The following is a 19,638-nucleotide window of genomic DNA, read 5'->3' on the forward strand; positions in this document are numbered from 1 at the left end:
ATTGAAGTGAATATCATTTATCAAAATGCTAACCATGCTTTTTCTTAAAAATCATCAGTTTTTCACTAGTGGAATGATTATTTTCAAATCAACCTTGTGTGAAAAAAGAATGTTAAACTCTCAGATAACTCAGTGGAGTGCAGGTTGATTGAGCATGAGAAGTGGATCTGGAGCAGAAATAAAGGAAAATTAGGTCACTGTTATTGTTTCAGTTATTTTAAAATAATTCATTGACCAGGGATAAAGGCAAAAGCCGCTGAATCCACAACACCAAAACAGTTGTGAGCAGAACTGAGTAGATTTTGGAAAAGTGCACGATTTTAATGAAGGCTGTGTCTGTGGAATATGCATTGGCTGGGAACTGCTGTTGGGTAGGAATCGATGGCTAAATCCTTGATGGAATGGAACATAGAACATAAAGTTGATGAAGTATGGCGCTGGAAAAGGCACAGCACCTCAGGCAGCATCCGAGGAGCAAGAGAGTCAGTTTTGGGCAAGACCCTTCTTCAGGACTTGGGGGTGGGGGAGGGGGTTGAGAGGTAAATGAGGTTACAGGAGCAACAGTTGGGGCTAGGGGAAAGGTAGGCGATAGGTAGGTAAAGGTAGGAGGTGATAGTGATAATTCGGTAGGAAGGGTGGAGTGTATAGGTGGGAAGGAAGATGGGCAGCTAAGTTAGGTTAACAGGGCAGATCTGAGAAGGAGGGTTGGATCTGGGATGATGTGGTCGGAGGGGAGATTTGAAAACTGGTGAATTCAATGTTCCCTTGACTACACCTCCTCACATACCCCCTTCTCCTGTAAAAACATGATCCCCTATTCCCAATTCCTCCACCTACATAGCACATAGAATATAGAACATAGAACACTACAGCGCAGAGCAGGCCCTTCGGCCCTCGATGTTGCGCCGACCTATGAAACCAATCTGAAGCCCATCTAATGTACATAATTCAATTTTTGTCCATTTGACTATCCAATGACCATATTAAATGACCTTAAAGTTGACAAGTCTACTACTGTTGCAGGCAGTGTGTTCCACACTCTTACTACTCTCTGAGTAAAGAAACTACCTCTAACATTGGTCCTATATATATCACCCCTCAATTTAAAGCTATGCCCCCTTGTGCTAGCCATCACCATCCACCCTATCTAACCCTCTGATTATCTTATATGTATCAATTAATTCACTTTTCAACCTTCTTCTCTTTAACGAAAACAGCCACAAGTCCCTCAGCCTTTCCTCATAAGACCTTCCCTCCATCCTAGGCAACATCCTAGTAAATCTCCTCTAACCCTTTCCATAGCTTCCACATAATTTCTATAATGCAGTGACCAGAACTGCACGCAATACTCCAAGTGTGGCCGCACCAGAGTTTTGTGCAGCTGCAGCATGACTTCACGTTCCAAAACTCAATCCCCCCATCAATAAAAGCTAACACACCATATGGCTTCTTAACAACCCTGAGAAAAAGTGAAGACTGCAGATGCTGGAGATCAGATCTGAAAAATGTGTTGCTGAAAAAGCGCAGCAGGTCAGGCAGCATCCAAGGAGCAGGAGAATCGACGTTTCGGGCATAAGCCCTTCTTCAGAAGAAGGGCTTATGCCCAAAACGTCGATTCTCCTGTTCCTTGGATGCTGCCTGACCTGCTGCGCTTTTTCAGCAACACATTTTTCAGTTCTTAACAACCCTGTCAAGCTGGATGGCAACTTTGTAGGGGTCTATGTACATGAACACCAAGATCTCTCTGCTCACCTGCATTACCAAGAATCTTATCATTAGCCCAGTACTTTGTGTTCCTGTTACTCCTTCCAAAGTGAATCACCTCACACTTTTTCACATTAAACTCCGTTTGCCACCTCTCAGCCCAGTTCTGCAGCTTATCTATGTCCCTCTATAGCCTACAACATCCTTCTGCACTATCCACTACTCTACTGATCTTAGTGTCATCTGCAAATTTACTAACCTACCCTTCTACGAGCTCGTCTAGGTAATGTTTTAAAAATGACAAACAGCAGTGGCCCCAAAACAGATCCTTGCGGTAAACCCAAGTAACTGAACTCCAGGATGAACATTTCCCATCGACCACCACCCTCTATCTTCTTTCAGCTCGTCAATTTCTGACCCAAACTGCTAAATCACCTTCAACCCCATTCCTCCAAATTTTGTGCAACAGCCTATTGTGGAGAACCTTATCAAATGCCTTACTGAAATCAATACATACCACATCAAGCACTTTACCCTCATCCACTTGTTTGGTCACCTTCTCAAAGAGCTCCTTCGCCAGATCTGCTCTCAGTTTGAGCAATTCTATTCCAGGATATCCCAAACTTTTTCCGACTTTAAAGACCATAATCTTCCCTTCCCAGAGATCAATGGCACCCTCAGTCGCGTATCCACTATTTCTCACATTTCTATCCTCAAACTCATCCCCCCCAACCCCAACAAAGATAAAATTCCCCTGGTCCTCACATTCTACCCCACCAATCTCCAAACACAGTGCACCATCCTCTGCCACTTTAGCTACCTTCAGTCAGACACCACCACCAAAAATGAATTTCCCTCCCCACCCCTATCTGCATTCTGTAGGGACCATTCCATCCGCAACTCCCTTGTTAGGTCCACACTCCGCAATAACCCCGTCTTCACCCCTGGCACCTTCCACTGCTACCATAAGAGATGCGAAGCCTACGCTCACACCTCCACCCTCAGCTCCGTCCAAGGCCCCAAAGTATCATTCCACATTTGGCAGCGATTTACTTGCACATCCTTGAATCTCATTTATTGCCTCCGGTGCTCTCGATGTGGTCTCCCCTACCTCAGAGAGACCAAGCGCAAACTCACGGACCAGTTCTAGGAACAACTCTGGTCTGTATCCACCAATCAACCCCACCTTGCCATGGCTATCCACTTCAACTCCCCCTCCCATTCCTACCAATGACATGTCCATTCTGGGCCTCCTCCACCACCACCTACACAAGACCCTACCCGCAATCTGGAGGAAGAACACCTCATTTCTGCCTCTCAAGCTGACCACACGGCCGCAATGTTGAATTCACCAGTTTCCAAATCTCCCCTCTGCCCACGCCATCCCACATCCAACCCTCGGACTCAGATCCACCCTCTTGACCTAACCTAATTATCCATCTTCCTTCCCATATATCCACGACACTCTTCCCACCAACCTGTCATTATCACCTCCTATCTTCACCCACCTATTGCCTACCTTTCCCCTAGCCCCAACCCCCATTTATCTCTCAACCCCCTTCCCTCCATAGTCCTGAAGAAGAGTCCTGCCTAAAATGTCGACTCTCTTGCTCCTCGGATGCTGCCTAAGGTTCTGTGCCTTTTCTAGCACCATACTTCATCAACTTTATGTTCTATGTTCCATTCCATCAAGGATTTAGCCATTGATTCCTATCCAACAGCAGCTCCCAGCCAATGCATATTCCACAGACACAGCCTTCATTAAGATTGTGCACTTTTCCAAAATCTACTCAGTTCTGCTCACAACTGTCTTGGTGATGTGGATTCACCAGCTTTTGCCTTTATCCCAACCCAAAGTGTACATTGTGTGGCTGGTCAATGAGTTCTGTTTAAATAACTGAAACAATAACAGCAACCTAATTTTCCTTTATTTCTGCTCCAGATCCACTTCTCATGCTCAATCAACCTGCACTTCACTGAGTTATCTGTGTGTGCAACGGTCGTTTTTCACATAAGGTTGATTTGAAAATAATCATTCCACTCGTGAAAAGCTGATGATTTATCCGTTCTGATTTCTCCAGCATCTGCAGTCCCCATTGTCAGATAGAACATAGAACAATACAGCACAGGAACAAGCCTTCGGCCCACAATGTTGTGCTGAAAATGATGCCAAATTAAAACTAATTATTTCTGCATGCCCTTGGTCCATATCCCTCCATTTCTTGTATATTCATGTGCTTCTTGAAAAGCCCCTTAAATGTCCCTATTATGTCTGCCTCCAACACCATCCTTGGCAATGCATTCCAGACTCCTACGACTCTGCCCCTCACATCTTCTTTAAACTTTCTCCCTCTCATCTTAAATGCATGCCCCTTAGTAGTAGACATTTCAACTCTGAGGAAAAAATTCTAACCATCAACCTTACCCATGCATCTCATATTTTATAGACTTCTATCAAGAATGGAGTTGGAATTTATCTGAGGAAATTCAAAGGTTAATGTTGGTGACTGAGATTGATCGCATGTGGGCACAGTGCTTTTGATTCAGCTTTAGGGTTTGTTATCCAAATATCTCCTCATGTGGTTTAATACATAAATCTCACACTTCTGTGAAACCCACTGAGGGGATTCTGTTACAGTAAACATGCTACAGTTGCTTTGATGTGAAAGTAGAGCTTTTGCATTGAAACCTTGCTGGTAAATTGAGAGAATTGACACATATGCAGAAACATCATCATCTAAAGCACCGACACCTAAACGAATGGTATTTGAAGTGCTATGGTTACATGAGCAAGCACAGCAGCTAACTTACATCAGACATAGCAAATTGCATGAAGTAACAATTAGACAATTTCTCTGGTAGCTATGATATGGAGGATCTGATATTGGACTGGGGTGGACAAAGTTAAAAATCACACAACACCAGGTTATCGTCCACCAGGTTTATTTGGAAGAACTAAATTTCGGAGCGCTGCTCCTTCATCAGGTGGTTGTGGAGAATAAGACCATAAGACACAGAATTTATTGCAAAAGATTACACTTCCATGCAACTGAAATAATATATTGAACAAACCTGGATTATTATGAAGTCTTTCATCTTTTATAATGGGTTACAGCTTTCGGTTTATTAATGTGTAAATCCCAGAACTTCTTTTAAGTGACATTCTCAAGATAACTTAAGGTTTTATAACAAAAGGTGACATCTCAGCTCAGAGAATGCATTTCTCTGGTGTTATAGGAGAGATGAATGCTGGCTATTTTCTGGATAATTCCGTGTTCTTCCTCTAATTGTGCTATGGATTCTTTTAGACCCAGACCAGGCAGTATATGTGCCATTTTAATCTGCCATTGAAAAAAGATGACACCTCTAATATTATAGCAGTATGAGTACAGTGACATAATGACAATGCTACTGAGTTAGCTTAACCAAGGGAGTACTGTGGGAACGTAGGTTTGAATATCACCTAGGCTACAACTGTAAAGTTAAACTTCATTCGTAAAATCTGCTTCGTAGAGTCGGTCATAACCATGAGACTTTTTTTTATAAAACTCAATTGGTTCATTCATTGAAATAACTCCATAGAGGCCGGTATCCCATCACCAAGACACCCTTTATTTACACGAGGAGACTCCTTGACAGTGATCCATCAGGAATTCCTGATGATATGCCTGAAACGTCGACTCTCCTGCTACTCGGATGCTGCCTGACTGGCTGTGCTTTTCCAGTGCCACACTTTTTGACTCTGACTGTGTTACAGTCACTACCCTAATGTTCTCTATTTGAGGAAATGTGTCCCCTTATCTTGTCTGACCTCGAGATTCAAGGTGTTGTGGTTGATTATTAACTTCACTTTGAAATGTCCAAGCAAGCCATTCAGGGGCAGCTTGGGACAGGCAACAAATGCTAATGACACACGCATTCAATGGGAGCTCAAAACAGCAATGTGCCATTCCATCTCGGGGTGTGTCGGGCAAGTGGCAGGATTCTTAAACCCACAAATCTTTCACTTAAATGCCAGAAATCCATGAACTGAATACAGGAACAGGAGTAAGCTATTCAGCCCTTCATGCCTATTCTACCCTTGAGTGAGATGCTGGTTGTTCTGTTGCTTATACCTGCAAGGCCAAGATATTCTTCCCAAGGTATGGTGCCCAGACCTGTTCACAACTGAATTGGTGACCATGAGATAATATCATCAGTAAAATCACAGTTTGTGATGCAAATCAATAGTTGCCCATCTTTTTTTTAAAAAATCAACAAGTTTTTAAAGCGAGGCCAGACTGTGTATGCAGCAGGATACAGTGCCCCCTAACTGTAGACTGGCTCACTGCAATCACTCACATTTCAACAGTCACATTCCCACGAGGCCTCGAAGCCATCATGTTCTAATGACATCATTCCCTCATCTGAAGTTAAAGGAGAATACCTTAGGAACAACAAAGAAGATAACACCCATGCTGCCACAATCACTTGTACTGACTGGGACTAAGAACCAGCCAATAATAAACATCCTTTCGACAAACTCCAAAGCTACCATAACTACACAGGTCAGATTCAGTACCGGGCTGGATTTTGGAAAGATTGTCAAAGCTGGAGCGGAGACAGGGAGTTGGGGGGTTGAGTGGTTCAGTGATTTCCCTGCTCTCAGTTGGTAGGTCAATTTGCCAGCACTCAGCTATCTCAAGGGTGCTTTTGTTTCTGGGAACTGACCAGAAGGAGTTAGTAGCCAAGTGTGGCCCTTAAAGGGATTCATCGTTTTTCAAACAACTAACAACATACCCCTCCACACACCCTGAAGGCTAAATGTGAGTGATAACTGAAGGCAGACCATGTTCCTTTTGCCAAACATAGAACCCACTTGGCCACAATAGAACATAGACATTAAAGTGCAGTACAGGTCGTTCAGCCCTCAATGTTGTGCCGACCTGTGAAACCAATCTGAAACCCCTCTAACCTACACTATTCCATTATCATCCATATGTTAAAATGCCTTTAAAGTTGACAAGTCTACTCCTGTTGCAGGCAGTACTCTGTATTCCTGTTACTCCTTCCAAAGTGAATCACCTCACACTTTTCCACATTAAACTCCATTTGCTACCTCTCAGCCCAGCTCTGCAGTTTATCTTTGTCCCTCTGTAACCTGCAACATCTTTCTGCACTATCCACAACTCCACCGACCTTAGTGTCATCCGCAAATTTACCAGCAAGTGTGAGATAGCCACAGATGTAGACACACGCTGCTCCTGGAGACGACATCCCTCTGTATTAACAGTTTGCCAGTTATGCCCTCTTTTAACTTTATTTCAACTTTTTAAAAACTAATTGAGTTCCAGAATCGGAATAGATTTCAGCTGCAAGGTGAGGTGTTGGAGAAGCTGATTTTGGAGTAAAGAGGTTTGGGGGGTGGGGTTCTGATAGAGGCTAACAAGGGTACGACAGGTTTGGGTAATAATGAAGACTGCTGGATAAACTCAGCAGGCCTGGCAGTATCTGTGGAGAGTGAAACAGAGCAAATGTTTCAGATCTGGTATGACTCTTCTGCTGAACTGAAGAACTCCGGGTTTGTCTTCCCTGATTGCTCTGCACCATCTGTCAGAGTGGAAGTCCCGCTCTGTCTATCTGAAGGAACCCTGAGCAGAATCTCCCATCAGAAATGCTAAGCTCCTTCGTGGTGGAAAAGAGGTGTGTTCAAAAGACCGGTGACCTGCATGAGATTGCCACTGCTCTGAAAATCCAGTCCAATGATAAGACAACGTACAGACAATGTTCGTGGGACATTGTCTGGACAGACCACAAGCAGCCTGTGATTTAGTGTACTAACACCTCACAGCCTGTCAAGGTCAGTAATCATTGACAACACTTTGAGCTACAGTCCCTTAAAGGGGTGAATGAAGGAATGGTTGTCCGTAACATTGAAATGGCCAGCCCGTGATGTTGTTGAGCCATGACAAGCTACAAGGGGGTGTCAGTGCACAATAATTGGGTGTGGGTGGGGGTGGGGATGGGGGTGGATAGGGAGACTGGAAGACTTGCGGAACTTGCCTACTTGCGGAACGTTTCAGAGAACACCTCTGGGACATCCGATCCAACCAACCCAACCACCCCGTGGCTCAAAACTTCAACTCCCCCTCCCTCTCCACCAAGGACATGCAGGTCCTTGGACTCCTCCATCGCCTGACCATAGCAACACGATGGTTGGAGGAAGAGCGCCTCATCTTCCACCTAGGAACCCTCCAACCACAAGGGATGAACTCAGATTTCTCCAGTTCCCTCATTTCCCCTCCCCCCACCTTGTCTCAGTCAAATCCCTCGAACTCAGCACCGCCTTCCTAACCTTCAATCTTCTTCCTGACCTCTCCGCCCCCACCCCCACTCCGGCCTATCACCCTCACCTTGACCTCCTTCCACCTATCGCATTTCCAACGCCCCTCCCCCAAGTCCCTCCTCCCTACCTTTTATCTTAGCCTGCTGGACACACTTTCCTCATTCCTGAAGAAGGGCTCATGCCCGAAACGTCGATTCTCCTGCTCCTTGGATGCTGCCTGACCTGCTGCGCTTTTCCAGCAACACATTTTCAGACTGGAAGACTGACAAATCAGAGTTTCCACTCCAAGCAATGTCAGTGGAGTAGGTGTCCTTGCCCTATCACCAGACTGAGAGGAGGTGGGGACAAAGATCTACCTGTGGGGGAGTAGCGTGCTGGCACTGGGAGCCAGTCTCTATCAGGATAGGGTTTGGGAGGGGGCAGTCAGCTGCACAAAGAAACATCTTTGATAAAGATATGATTTTAAAAACTTGAAGAACATTTCCAAATGCACACTTCCTACGGTGCCACCTTCGAGACTGGCTGCTGCTTTCCATCATTTACAGATGATGCTGGCTTCCTCTTTGTACATGCAACTCATGGCGCCACCTACAGGTGTTTAACATAAAGACAGAAATTAGGAGCAGGAGGAGGCTATTTGGCCCTTTGAGCCTGCTCTGCAACTCATTATGATCACAGCTGAACATTCCATCACTGTGTCGTGAGCTCAGTTTCACCCCACAACCTTTGATCCCTTTAGCCCTACGAGTATATTGAACTCTTTCTTGAAAAAGTTCAATTTTATGGAATCAACTGCTTTCTGGCAGAGAATTCCATAGGCTCACCACTCCGGTGAAGAAATCTCACTTCATTCCAGTCTTAAATGGCCTTACCCACATCCTTAAACTCTGACCTTGTATTTATAACCTGTGTTTATACAAATTGCAGCCATGATTGAATAAAATAAATCCCATTACATCCCATCACATGGTCAACTGCACAGAATACATTGCAACTTTGAGAACAACTTGCTCCATTGTTGCTGATTTAACATAGACTTGGGTCACTTCACTTCAAATATTAATACGTTGCTGTGCTGGACATTGAGCAGTAATAGAGGGTGGGGTTACCAGTGTCCTGCTCTCGACTGTTGGTGGTTTAACCTGAGGATCACTGTGCCTCTGGTGAGGAGAGAAAGAGAATCCTCCAAGGTAGTTGCAAGAATTGGACCCTTGCTGTTAGCATTTCAAATCAACTGTCCAACCAACTGAGCTAATTGACCCCCGAAATAGTTCCAGACCCTCCTTGCTTTCCTAACTGGCAATCTGTGGCTCATGCAATTATAGTCATGCAGGCCAGCAATGCTGATAAATGTGTGCCTATTTAGTTTGCAATCACACATAGGACTCTATTTATGATTGTATGTAAATATTCAAAAGCAGATGCCAGACAGTTCAGTTGCATCTGTGGCATACATATGTAAAGAAGCTGAACTTGGAATGAGTTGATTATCACAGAATTTGTGAGATTTAGTCCCTGGAATGAAATTGAAGATTTTGCCTGGCAGTGATAATTGTCTGTGCAGTATAGTGTGAACATGAATCAAGTTATTTCAATCTGTCAGGTATAGCAGTTTCTCAACGCTTTGCAAATTTCCAAGTAAAAGATTTTTTTATTAACTTGGCCACTTGTAATTATTTTACTCAACGTTTTAAGTTGTGACCAATAACGTAATCTGATGTCTACAATATTGCTGATGTTACAAACAGTCAGGATTTCTGGATGGTGTAAGTAATGAGCCTGAAATTTTGTATTCTTTTATTTTACCTTCGATTTGCAGCTATGTGGAAGTCAGATCAGAAAGGCGAAGGGAACAGGGCCTTGAGGAATCTTCTCCTGAAATCCTACCCCCACCAGCCCTGAAGGTAATGTTAACAGTGTGCAGTCATTGGACTTTTGACCAAGTCTCCTGCATGTGGAGACATCTTTAAGTCCTGTATTATAAATAAAAGAAACATGTCTTTATTTGATTATACAGAATGATAGAGGAGATGGTGGAGAAATTGTTTCCACAGGCAGGAGGGTCAAGCATTAGAAGATACAAATTGTCGTGGAATTTGGTGGACATGAGGAGACTTACTCATTTTTAACGCAGAAAGTTATTATGATTAGGATTACACTGCCTGAGATCAAATTCAAGAAAATCTTTCAAATGGATACATGCATAATTTTTTTTAAACTGTGAAACTATAGGGAAAAAAAATCAGATGAGGTGGCTTAATTGGATTGCTTGTTCAAAACACTGGCAGGGGCATGATGAATCCAATGGCCTCCCCCTCAGTTCTGAGAGTTTTTGGGTTGATTAATCATCTGAAGCAGGGCTTCCCAAAGTCCGGGCACCATCTGAAATGTGAACATTGTGGGGTCTGAGGTGGCAGTAAACAGCAGGGAGTTCTGACCCGAGTTGTAACAATGGTACTCACCCTCCGACAGGACCCGCACTGCTCTCTGATACCCCCTTCCCCCAAACTCAGCTCTCAATCCTCACTCAGGCTCCCAACGTTTTCCAAACTCAAGATGCAATCGTAATGGGAAAACATTTGGAAACTCTGACCCAGAGTGATTTGAGGTTTCTTTGATGATATCTTTTTTTATTCATTCATGGGATGTTAGCTAGGCCGGCACTTACCTCCCCTAGAGAAAGTAAGGACTGCATGTGTTGGAGGGTCAGTGTTGAAAAGGCTGGTGCTGGAAAAGCACAGCAGGTCAGGCAGCATCTGAGGAGCAGATTTATACCCCAAAGGCACCACCCTTTTTGACAGTCAATGCCCATCCCTAGTTGCCCCTGAGAATGGGGTGATGAGCTGTCTTCCTGGACCATTATGGAGTGGGTAGACCCACAGTGCTTTTGGGAAAGAATTTCTGAGATTTTGGCCCAACAATGTGACTAGAGACACATTGGAACCTTGCTTCCAACTTGGATCAGAAAGCTGTATGTTGTGAGACTGTGACACCCTTTACAAGGACAGGTCACTGAAGTCTGAGCAGTCGTGATGAAGCATCCCCTAATGGACTTACTTTGTGATGTGTTCTGCTGTTAGATCATGTAGACTCAAAGTTGTATGACTCAGTCTCTTGGAAATCCAATTGCCTGTCAATGTGGTGCCACCATCTGTTACAAATACCTCTGTGCCCTGGATCAAAGTAGGTTTCTCCTAATCTTGACATTTTAATCAAATTCTAGCATTTATTTTACAAGCAGGTGATTCTTTTATGTTATATTAAAATGTTAATGAATGTCAAAATACTTATTTAGATCACGAGAATTTTGCAACAAAATCAGATGGATGTACATCTCTTTCACAATAAATATGGTATAATTAGGCTTCACGTTGAAGCAAGAACTGCATTTTACCATCATGTCTGCCCAGTGGCTAGACCAGCACTGTGAATCTCACCCTAACTCCCTACCCTCGGCACTGAATCCAGCAGCATCCCAAACCACTGACTGGATATGATCTGAACCCATGTTCTCTTGGTCACATAGCCCACTTACTGACTCCGTCACAACACTGAGCATTTCAGCTCATTCTCTACTCCAGTCTTCATTCACTGCCGCACTGCGATGGATAGCCTCCCATTTTCCCACAACACAATTCAAAATCTTCCATCCGATTAATCTTTCTTGACTGTATTATATCCAGCATTGTCATAGAAAGGGTGGCATTGTGACTCAATGGTTAGCACTGCTGCCTCACAGCAGCAGGGACCCAGGCTTGATTCCAATCTTGGGTGACTGTCTGTGTGGAGTTTGCATATTCTCCCCGTGTCTGTGTGGGTTTCCTCTGGGCGCTCCAGTTTCCTCTCATAGTCCAAAGATGTGCAGGTTAGGTGAAATGGCTGTGCTAAATTGCACATAGTGTTCAGAGTGTGCAGACTAGGTGGATGAGTCATGAGAAATGCAGTATTATGGGGTCGTTGGAATGCTCTTTGGAGGGATGGTGTGGAGTCAATGGCTGAATGGCCTGCTTCCATACTATAGGGATTCTGCTCTATATATTATATAGACTAGCATTATCCTATCCTATTCAGCTTATCCGCCACTCTAGACCTCACCGACCAACACTGTTTCATGATCTTCCAAGACCTCAAATGCACATGTCTTACTTCCTCTTAAACTTCTTCGTGATCCTCTTCATGATCCTGACAGTCCCTGTCTCTGTAACCTTTTCCTGACATATATCACTTGCTCAAACTCTCAGTTCCACCAACCCTGGGTAGTTTAAATGTAAAGATTTTCATCATTTCACCATGATGGGAGTTCAGCTATGTAACCGTCTGCACTTTGAAATTCCTTCCCAAAACCTCTCTGCCTGCTTTCCTCCCCACCCCTGACCCTCTTCAACGTTTAATATCCTCCTTAAAACCCATTTAGCTTTTGGTCATTCCTTACAACATCTCCTTTGATTCCATGTGGAGTTTTGTCTAGTTTTACCTCTGAACCACCCTCATTAAAGGGATATATAAATACAGCTTGTTGTTTGGGCAGTACGGTGGCTCAGTGGTTAGCACTGCTGCCTCACTGCACCAGGGACCAGGGTTTAATTCCAGCCTCAGGTGACTGTCTCTGTGGAGTTTGCACATTCTCCCAGTTTCTGCGTGGGTTTCCTCCCACAATCTAAAGATGTGTAGGTTAGGTGGATTGGCCATGCTAAATTGCCCATAGTGCTCAGAGATGTGTAGGTTAGGTGCATTAGTTAGGGGTAAATGTAGTCTGGGTGGGTTACTGTTCGGAGGGACATATGGACTTATAGGGCCGTACGGCCTGTTTCCACACGGTAGGGATTCTATGATTCTATAAACCTCTCAGTAATATGGACTTCATCATTATTTCTTGCTTAGATTTTTTTTCTTCCCACATTATAGACTCAAAACTGCAGGCAATGTGAAAATGCCCAGGACATTGCCATTGAGAGACTAAGTGGCAGTCGACCATGTTCAGTGTCATCTCCAAGTTCACTCAAGTCCTCTCACACCGGACTGTCAGACACTCCATGTAAGTGGAATGTTCCATCGCTTTCTTGCTCATTTATTTCCCATTTTGATATAAAGGTGGAGTACAATATACAAAAAAAGAGATAGGAACATGCATCCTATTTCATCAGGTAATTCCTATGTTACTCGAGCCCAGCTGGTTCATCTTATACTATCCTGAAGCTAAGACCATGGAACTATTGACTTTCTATGGCAATTAATTTCCAACTGTGAGTCTCCAATAGACACCAGACATGAATTAGAGAAAACTACAACTTTGGAAACAATGGATGTAAATCAACCCATTCTGCCCAAGAATGTAGCACTCACCTAACATCATGCTTCAACTTACTCATAAGACCATAGGATTTAGGAGTAGAAGTAGGCCATTCTGCCCATCGACTCTCATGACTATTCAATGATATCGTGGCTGATCTGAAAACCACTCCTCTCCACTGTTCTGCCACATAGCCATTCCTTTGCTGCCACATACACCGTACTGTTCAAATGAGATAATTACTTTCACTGAAATTCAGTAGCAGAGAAATGGTAGGTTCAATTGAAGAGTTATAACTCACAAGTGGTAACGTTTGAGTTGGAAGGTGGCTTAGTTGTTAGAAAGATATATTATCAGCATTGAGAACAGCGCAGTCTGTCCTGGGAAAATTAGATTCAATTAGCTTTTGAAACGATCTCATTCTTTAGCAAAAATTGATAGTGCATTTCTCACTATTGAATATATATAAAATATAATGAGTTCACTTTCTTTCATTGTTCAAAACACCTTGCTCCTAATTGGATTATTTTGAAGTAATACTGTTATGTACTTTTAGTAAAATGCCAATGATCTTTTATTGTTAAACTGCACTCTTGCTGAAATTATATGCACGTGGTTCTTTTTTCTGAATTTTTGTATTGGTTTCCTAATAAAACTTACAAACTCAAGAGAAACTCAGAGATTATTTTTGTCAATGAATGCTTGATTCTTTCAGCAACACAATCCAAAGTACGTACGGAAGCAAGCACACCTTCCAGACAATCAGTAAATACAAGTTTGCAGGACATGTCAGCTCAGAGACCGCAGCAAGGTGGCACTCAGGTGTGTTTTTCTATCTTCTTCACATGCAGCAATATAAGCAGAATCGTAATTGCTGGGAAAGCTCAGCAGGTCTGAGAGCATCTGTGGAGACAAATCAGAGTTAATGTTTCAGGTGAAGTGACCTTTCCTCAGAACCGGGGTACCCCCCACTTGGGGACCCTGCAGCTTGTCAGACTCAATATCAAGTTCAGAGTTGAGAGTGTGAAGGTCTGAAGAAGGGCTTCGCCCCGAAATGTCGATTCTCCTGCTCCTCAGATGTTGCCTGACCTGTTGTGCTTTTCCAGCAACACACTCTCGACTCGGATCTCCAGCATGTGCAGACCTCACTGTCTCCTCCATATTGGGTTCAACAACTTTAAGGCTTCAACTCTACTGTGTCCTTACCCCAAACTCCACACGTCATGCCTTGTCATCACATTACACCCAGGTGGAGGTGGGTACTGCAGATGCTGGAAATTAGAGTCAAGATTACAGTGGTGCTGCAGGTAAGGCAGCATCCGAGGAGCAGGAAAATCGACGTTTCGGGCAAAAGCCCTTCATCAGGAATGAGTGCTTTTGCCCGAAACGTCGATTTTCCTGCTCCTCGGTTGCTGCCTGTACTGCTGTGGTTTTTTCAGCACCACTCTAATCTTGATTGCTATTACACACAACCCATTGTTAGCCACTAACTGTCCCCATTAATTGCTGTTCACACTCTCACCAGATTGTTATGCACTCTCTCTTTGGGCTCTACCACCACCTATTGTTAATTGATTTCCCCCCCTCTCTACTCCATCTCCTGCAAATAAACCAACAATTTCCAAGGTATCATCAGTTTTTTTCATGTTTTTATTTAAGCAGAATCAAATGCCTGGCTGATATTTATCAAGACCAAGAAACTCTTACGATAACATAAACCTCAAAAACAAAACTACTGACGAGACTAATTCATTGCCTCTTCCTCAAAGACTTTTCATCCTCTTCTTTCAGTCTACCATCTCATTTGGAAGAAACTTTTTTCAAAGAAAGGAAAGAGTTAGGACTTACATATTGCCTTTCACAATCTCAGAACACACCAAAGCCAGTGAAGTCATAGTGTTATAGAGATGTACAGCACAGAAACAGATCCTTCGGTCCAACTCATCCATGCCGACCAGATATCCCAAACCAGCACCCGGGTCCATATCCCTCCAAACCCTTTTTATTCATATACCCTTCCAGATGCCTTTTAAATGTTGCAATTGCACTAACCTCCACCACTTCCTCTGGCAGCTCATTCCATACACATACCACGCTCTGCATGAAAAAGTTGCCACTTAGGTCCCTTTTATATCTTTCCCCTCTCACCCTAAACCTATGCCCTCTAGTTCTGGACTCACCAATCCCAGGGAAGAGACTTGGCCTATTTATCCGATCCATGCCCCTCATGATTTTATAAACCTCTATAAGATCACCCCTCAGCCTCCAATGGTCCAGGGAAAACAGCCCCAGCCTACTCAACCTCTCCCTATAGCTCAAGTCCTCCAACCCTGGCAACATCCTTGTAAATCTTTTCTGAGCCCTTTCAACTGAGGTGTTGTCGCTGTTCTAATAAAGGGAATCTATAGCCAGGAACTACTGAGAATGTGGAACACATTCCAACAGGAATGGTTGGGATGGATGGCATAGATTCATTTAAGGAGAAGCTGGATAATATATGATGGTGAAAGGAGCTATGCTGCTAATGAGGTCTGGTAGGAGACATATGCAGACCATTAATGAAGTGGGCAGAGTGGTGGGGTACCTGCTTCTGAGCAACAACCTCTGGGTTCAAGTCTCACCTGTGTTTGAGATATACCTAAAAGATTGACCAAAAGTAACGACAGCAGCTGAACAAATGTGCTGTTTTGGTTCTGTAAATCCCACATCAACGTTTTTAGAATGGACTAAATAGTTTAACTTACACAGAAACGACAAAGGGCACCTTCTTGTATTCAGTATAGCTTTACTTAACAAAGTATGTTTTGACCAATGGATTCAGTTGTTTTTTATTTTCCAGGCCCTGATGGCAATGCCACCATCACCAGATGCACATCAACAGCAGCCAGCTGTGATCTCTACTCAACAAGCTCCCTCAGTAAGCAATCCCCATTTGCTGGATTTCCTTGCTTTCTTTCACAATTAAAAGCCTGTGAGTGATTTCGCAACTGGATTTAACCTCAGACGTCACATAGGGGCGGCACAGTGGCACAGTGGTTAGCACTGCTGCCTCACAGCGCCAGAGACCTGGGTTCAATTCCCGCCTCAGGCGACTGACTGTGTGGGGTTTGCACATTCTCCCCGTGTCTGCGTGGGTTTCCTCCGGGTGCTCCGGTTTCCTCCCACAGTCCAAAGATGTGCAGGTCAGGTGAATTGGCCATGCTAAATTGCCCGTAGTGTTAGGTAAGGGGTCGATATAGGGGTATGGGTGGGTTACGCTTCGGCGGGGCGGTGTGGACTTGTTGGGCCGAAGGGCCTGTTTCCACACGGTAAGTAATCTAATCTAATCTAATCTAATGACACTAGGTTATAGTCCAACAGGTTTATTTGAAATCACAAACCTTTCAGACTGCTACTCCTTCATCAGGGTGAAGTGAAAGAGCAGCGTTCCAAACACTTGTGATTTCAAATAAACCTATTGGACTATAATCTGGTGTCATGTGACATCTGACTTTGTCCACCCCAGTCCAACACCAGTATCTCCACATCAGTTTTCATGTTATAACGTAGACAACAAATAAGCAGTTGTACACAATAAACATTACCTTTATCCTTTAGTTAAAGACCTGAATGGTTGGGTTGTCTGCTGAGGAAAGGTGGGACAGGCTAGACTGGTATCCACTGGAATTTTGAGATTAAGTAAATAGAATGCTACAGTGTGTCATGAGAGAATTGAAAAGAACAGTAGGGAAGATTATGCTTTGGTTATACAGGGTGAGACCACACCTGGAACATTGTGTACGGTATTGGTCCCCTTATTTACAGAAGGTTGTAAATGGCTTGAAATGTTTCACAGGTTGATTGGAATAATACTTGGAATGGGTGCGTTGTGGTTGGAGGAAGGGTTTGGGCAGGCTGGGCTTACATCCAACCGAGTCCAAAAGAGTAAGGGACAGCTTGATGGAAATGTATATTTTGAGGGATCTTATCAAGGTGCACATGGAAGAATGTTCTCTCTTGTCCAAGAGGGGTCAAAAATAAGGAGTTTCTTTTTTAAGATAGAGAGAACTCTTTCCTTTTAGATTTTGAGAATCTTTGGAATTCTCTTCTTCCAAAGATAGTAGCAGCAGAGTCCTGTTTTTATGGCAGGGTGAATAGATCTTTGATAAGTAAGAGGGTGAGAAGATATAAGTGGAAATATGGAGTAATCAGATCAATGAAGAACTCATTGAAAGATGGAACAGGCTTTGACAGCTCCCAACATGTGTGTTTATATTTCTTTTTTCAGTATTAAACTATGGCCTCACCAACATCTATGCTAACAGCTCAGTTGGAACATTGTGCGTTCCAAAAATTGTGAGTTCAAGTTCCATCCTAGACTAGCACTTTTAGGCAGCACTGTGGCAGACAGCATTGTTAGAAGTGTTCTTAAAGCAAGGGGATATAAAAATTTCTATGCTACTAATTTGAAGACGGGTAGGGGAGTTATCAGTGTATGCCAACATCTATCCCTCAAATCAATATCGATAAAATAAGATTGTCTGTCATTTTTTCAAAACGCTTTTTGTGGTAGCTCACATAATGCAAATTAGCAACCACATTTCCTATATTATAAGTCACTACACTCGGACAATAACTGATGTCCATGTGAAAGATACTGTATAAATATAACTTTTATTCAGTGTTGTTTCAAAATTCCCACAATTTCCTCACTTAATAGCCTCACAAGGATTTTCAGATGCATTTGATGTAGCTGTTGAGGCTTAACTATTATATTGTTATGATATGTTACTACTTGCATCTGCAACACTCTGGCCCTCTTCCAGAGATCTCACTTGTCTTTTCCTTTGGCACAAACTGAAATCAGAAATGTTCGGCAGCCTTGCAGCATCACTCGCTGTACTTTCTGTGTCCTCCCTCCTTCCCTCAATTCTCCATCTCTCCTCCAGTAACAAAAAACCTGGACAAACATATAAACAAATGAGAGTGGCAGACAGAAAATTACCCACAAGTCCATTGTGCATATCCCATGCATCGGGATACAGAGATTCCATACCTATCTGGACATGAGCAATCTCCCAGAAGTGGGGGAAAAAGCAGGTTAAAAACCCAGGCCCATTAGTAGGACAAATGGAAAATTCCTATTTGGTCTCCTAAGATGATTGTAACCATTCAAGACCTATATTACACAACATCTACCTTTTTTGTATTATCCTGCCATGGATTGCTGACATCACTGGCAAGGAGATTGTGGGTGGAAAACTATGCAGACACGGGGAGAATGTGCAAACTCCACACAGACAGTCGCCCAATGGCTGAGTGAATTATGGGGTGGCACAATGGTTCAGTGATTAGCACTGCTGCCCCACAGCACCAGATCACTATCTATCCTTAAACTGTCCTCAAGAAGTTGGTGATGAGCCGCCATCTTGAATCACTGCAGTGGAGGCATCCACATATGATGTTTCTTCATGTGGGTCAGTCCAGAATTAGGGTGCACTCTTTTAAACTAGGGGATCATCCTTTTAGGAACAAAATGAGGAGAATCATTTTCTCTCAGAGGGTTGTTGAGCTGTGGAATTCTCTGCCCCAGGAGGTGGTGGAGGCAAGATGGTTACATTTCTGTAAGTCAGGGTTGGATTAATTATTGTTAGGGGATTGGGGGTAGGATATGGTGCAGAGGTAATGCCCCTTACCTCTAAACCAGGAGGTCAAGGTTCAGGCCCCGTCTACTCCAGCAGTGTGTCCTAATGCACCCAAACAGGTTGATCCAAAATATTGAGGTTCTGTTAGGCAAGGGAATCAAGGGTTAGCAGGGGTAGATGGGAATGTGGAATTTGTAACACTTGCAGCTTAGCTATTGTCCTAAGAGATAGCACAGCAGGTTCAAGGGGCTGAATGGTCTACTTCTGCTCCTGTTTTGAATGCTTGTATGTTAAAGACAGAGTTTGGGATTTTTGCTCCAGTGACAGTGAAGCAATAGCGATATATTTCCAAGTTATGATGGTGTGTGGCTCAGAGGGGAACATGCAGCCCAGGTATTTGATATCCTTGTCTTTCGAGGTGGGAAAAGTTGCAGCTTTTGAAGATGGTCCATGGATTCAAATATTTCTAAGAAATTATGAACTGCCTAATGTCCAATCCCATTGAGCCCTTGTATAACTTTAAGTGTATATTTGGTCCACTCAACCATAACAGTTGTAAATAACTAGCCTCTATTTAGTCCAGGAGAGGCAATGGCTGAGTGAATTATGGGGCAGCACAGTGATTCAGTGGCTAGCACTGCTGCTTCACAGCGCCAGTGACCCAGGTTCAATATCAGTCTCGAGCGATTGTCTGT

The 19,638-nt window shown here is 43.5% G+C and overlaps 1 protein-coding gene across 6 annotated transcripts in view; it reads left to right on the forward strand.

Annotated features, from left to right (window-relative positions):
- The window catches only part of npas2 (neuronal PAS domain protein 2), a 290,102-nt gene that overhangs the window by 245,407 nt on the left and 25,057 nt on the right, over positions 1–19,638 (forward strand). For all 6 annotated transcript variants that reach the window (XM_072595560.1, XM_072595559.1, XM_072595562.1 and 3 more), the window contains 4 exons: positions 9,849–9,933; positions 12,935–13,064; positions 14,035–14,141; positions 16,159–16,236. In XM_072595560.1, coding sequence (XP_072451661.1) covers positions 9,849–9,933; positions 12,935–13,064; positions 14,035–14,141; positions 16,159–16,236 — 400 coding nt within the window. The remainder of the gene's footprint in view (positions 1–9,848; positions 9,934–12,934; positions 13,065–14,034; positions 14,142–16,158; positions 16,237–19,638) is intronic.

The sequence above is a fragment of the Chiloscyllium punctatum genome, chromosome 25 (genome assembly GCF_047496795.1).
Source record: "Chiloscyllium punctatum isolate Juve2018m chromosome 25, sChiPun1.3, whole genome shotgun sequence".
Taxonomy (NCBI): domain Eukaryota; kingdom Metazoa; phylum Chordata; class Chondrichthyes; order Orectolobiformes; family Hemiscylliidae; genus Chiloscyllium; species Chiloscyllium punctatum.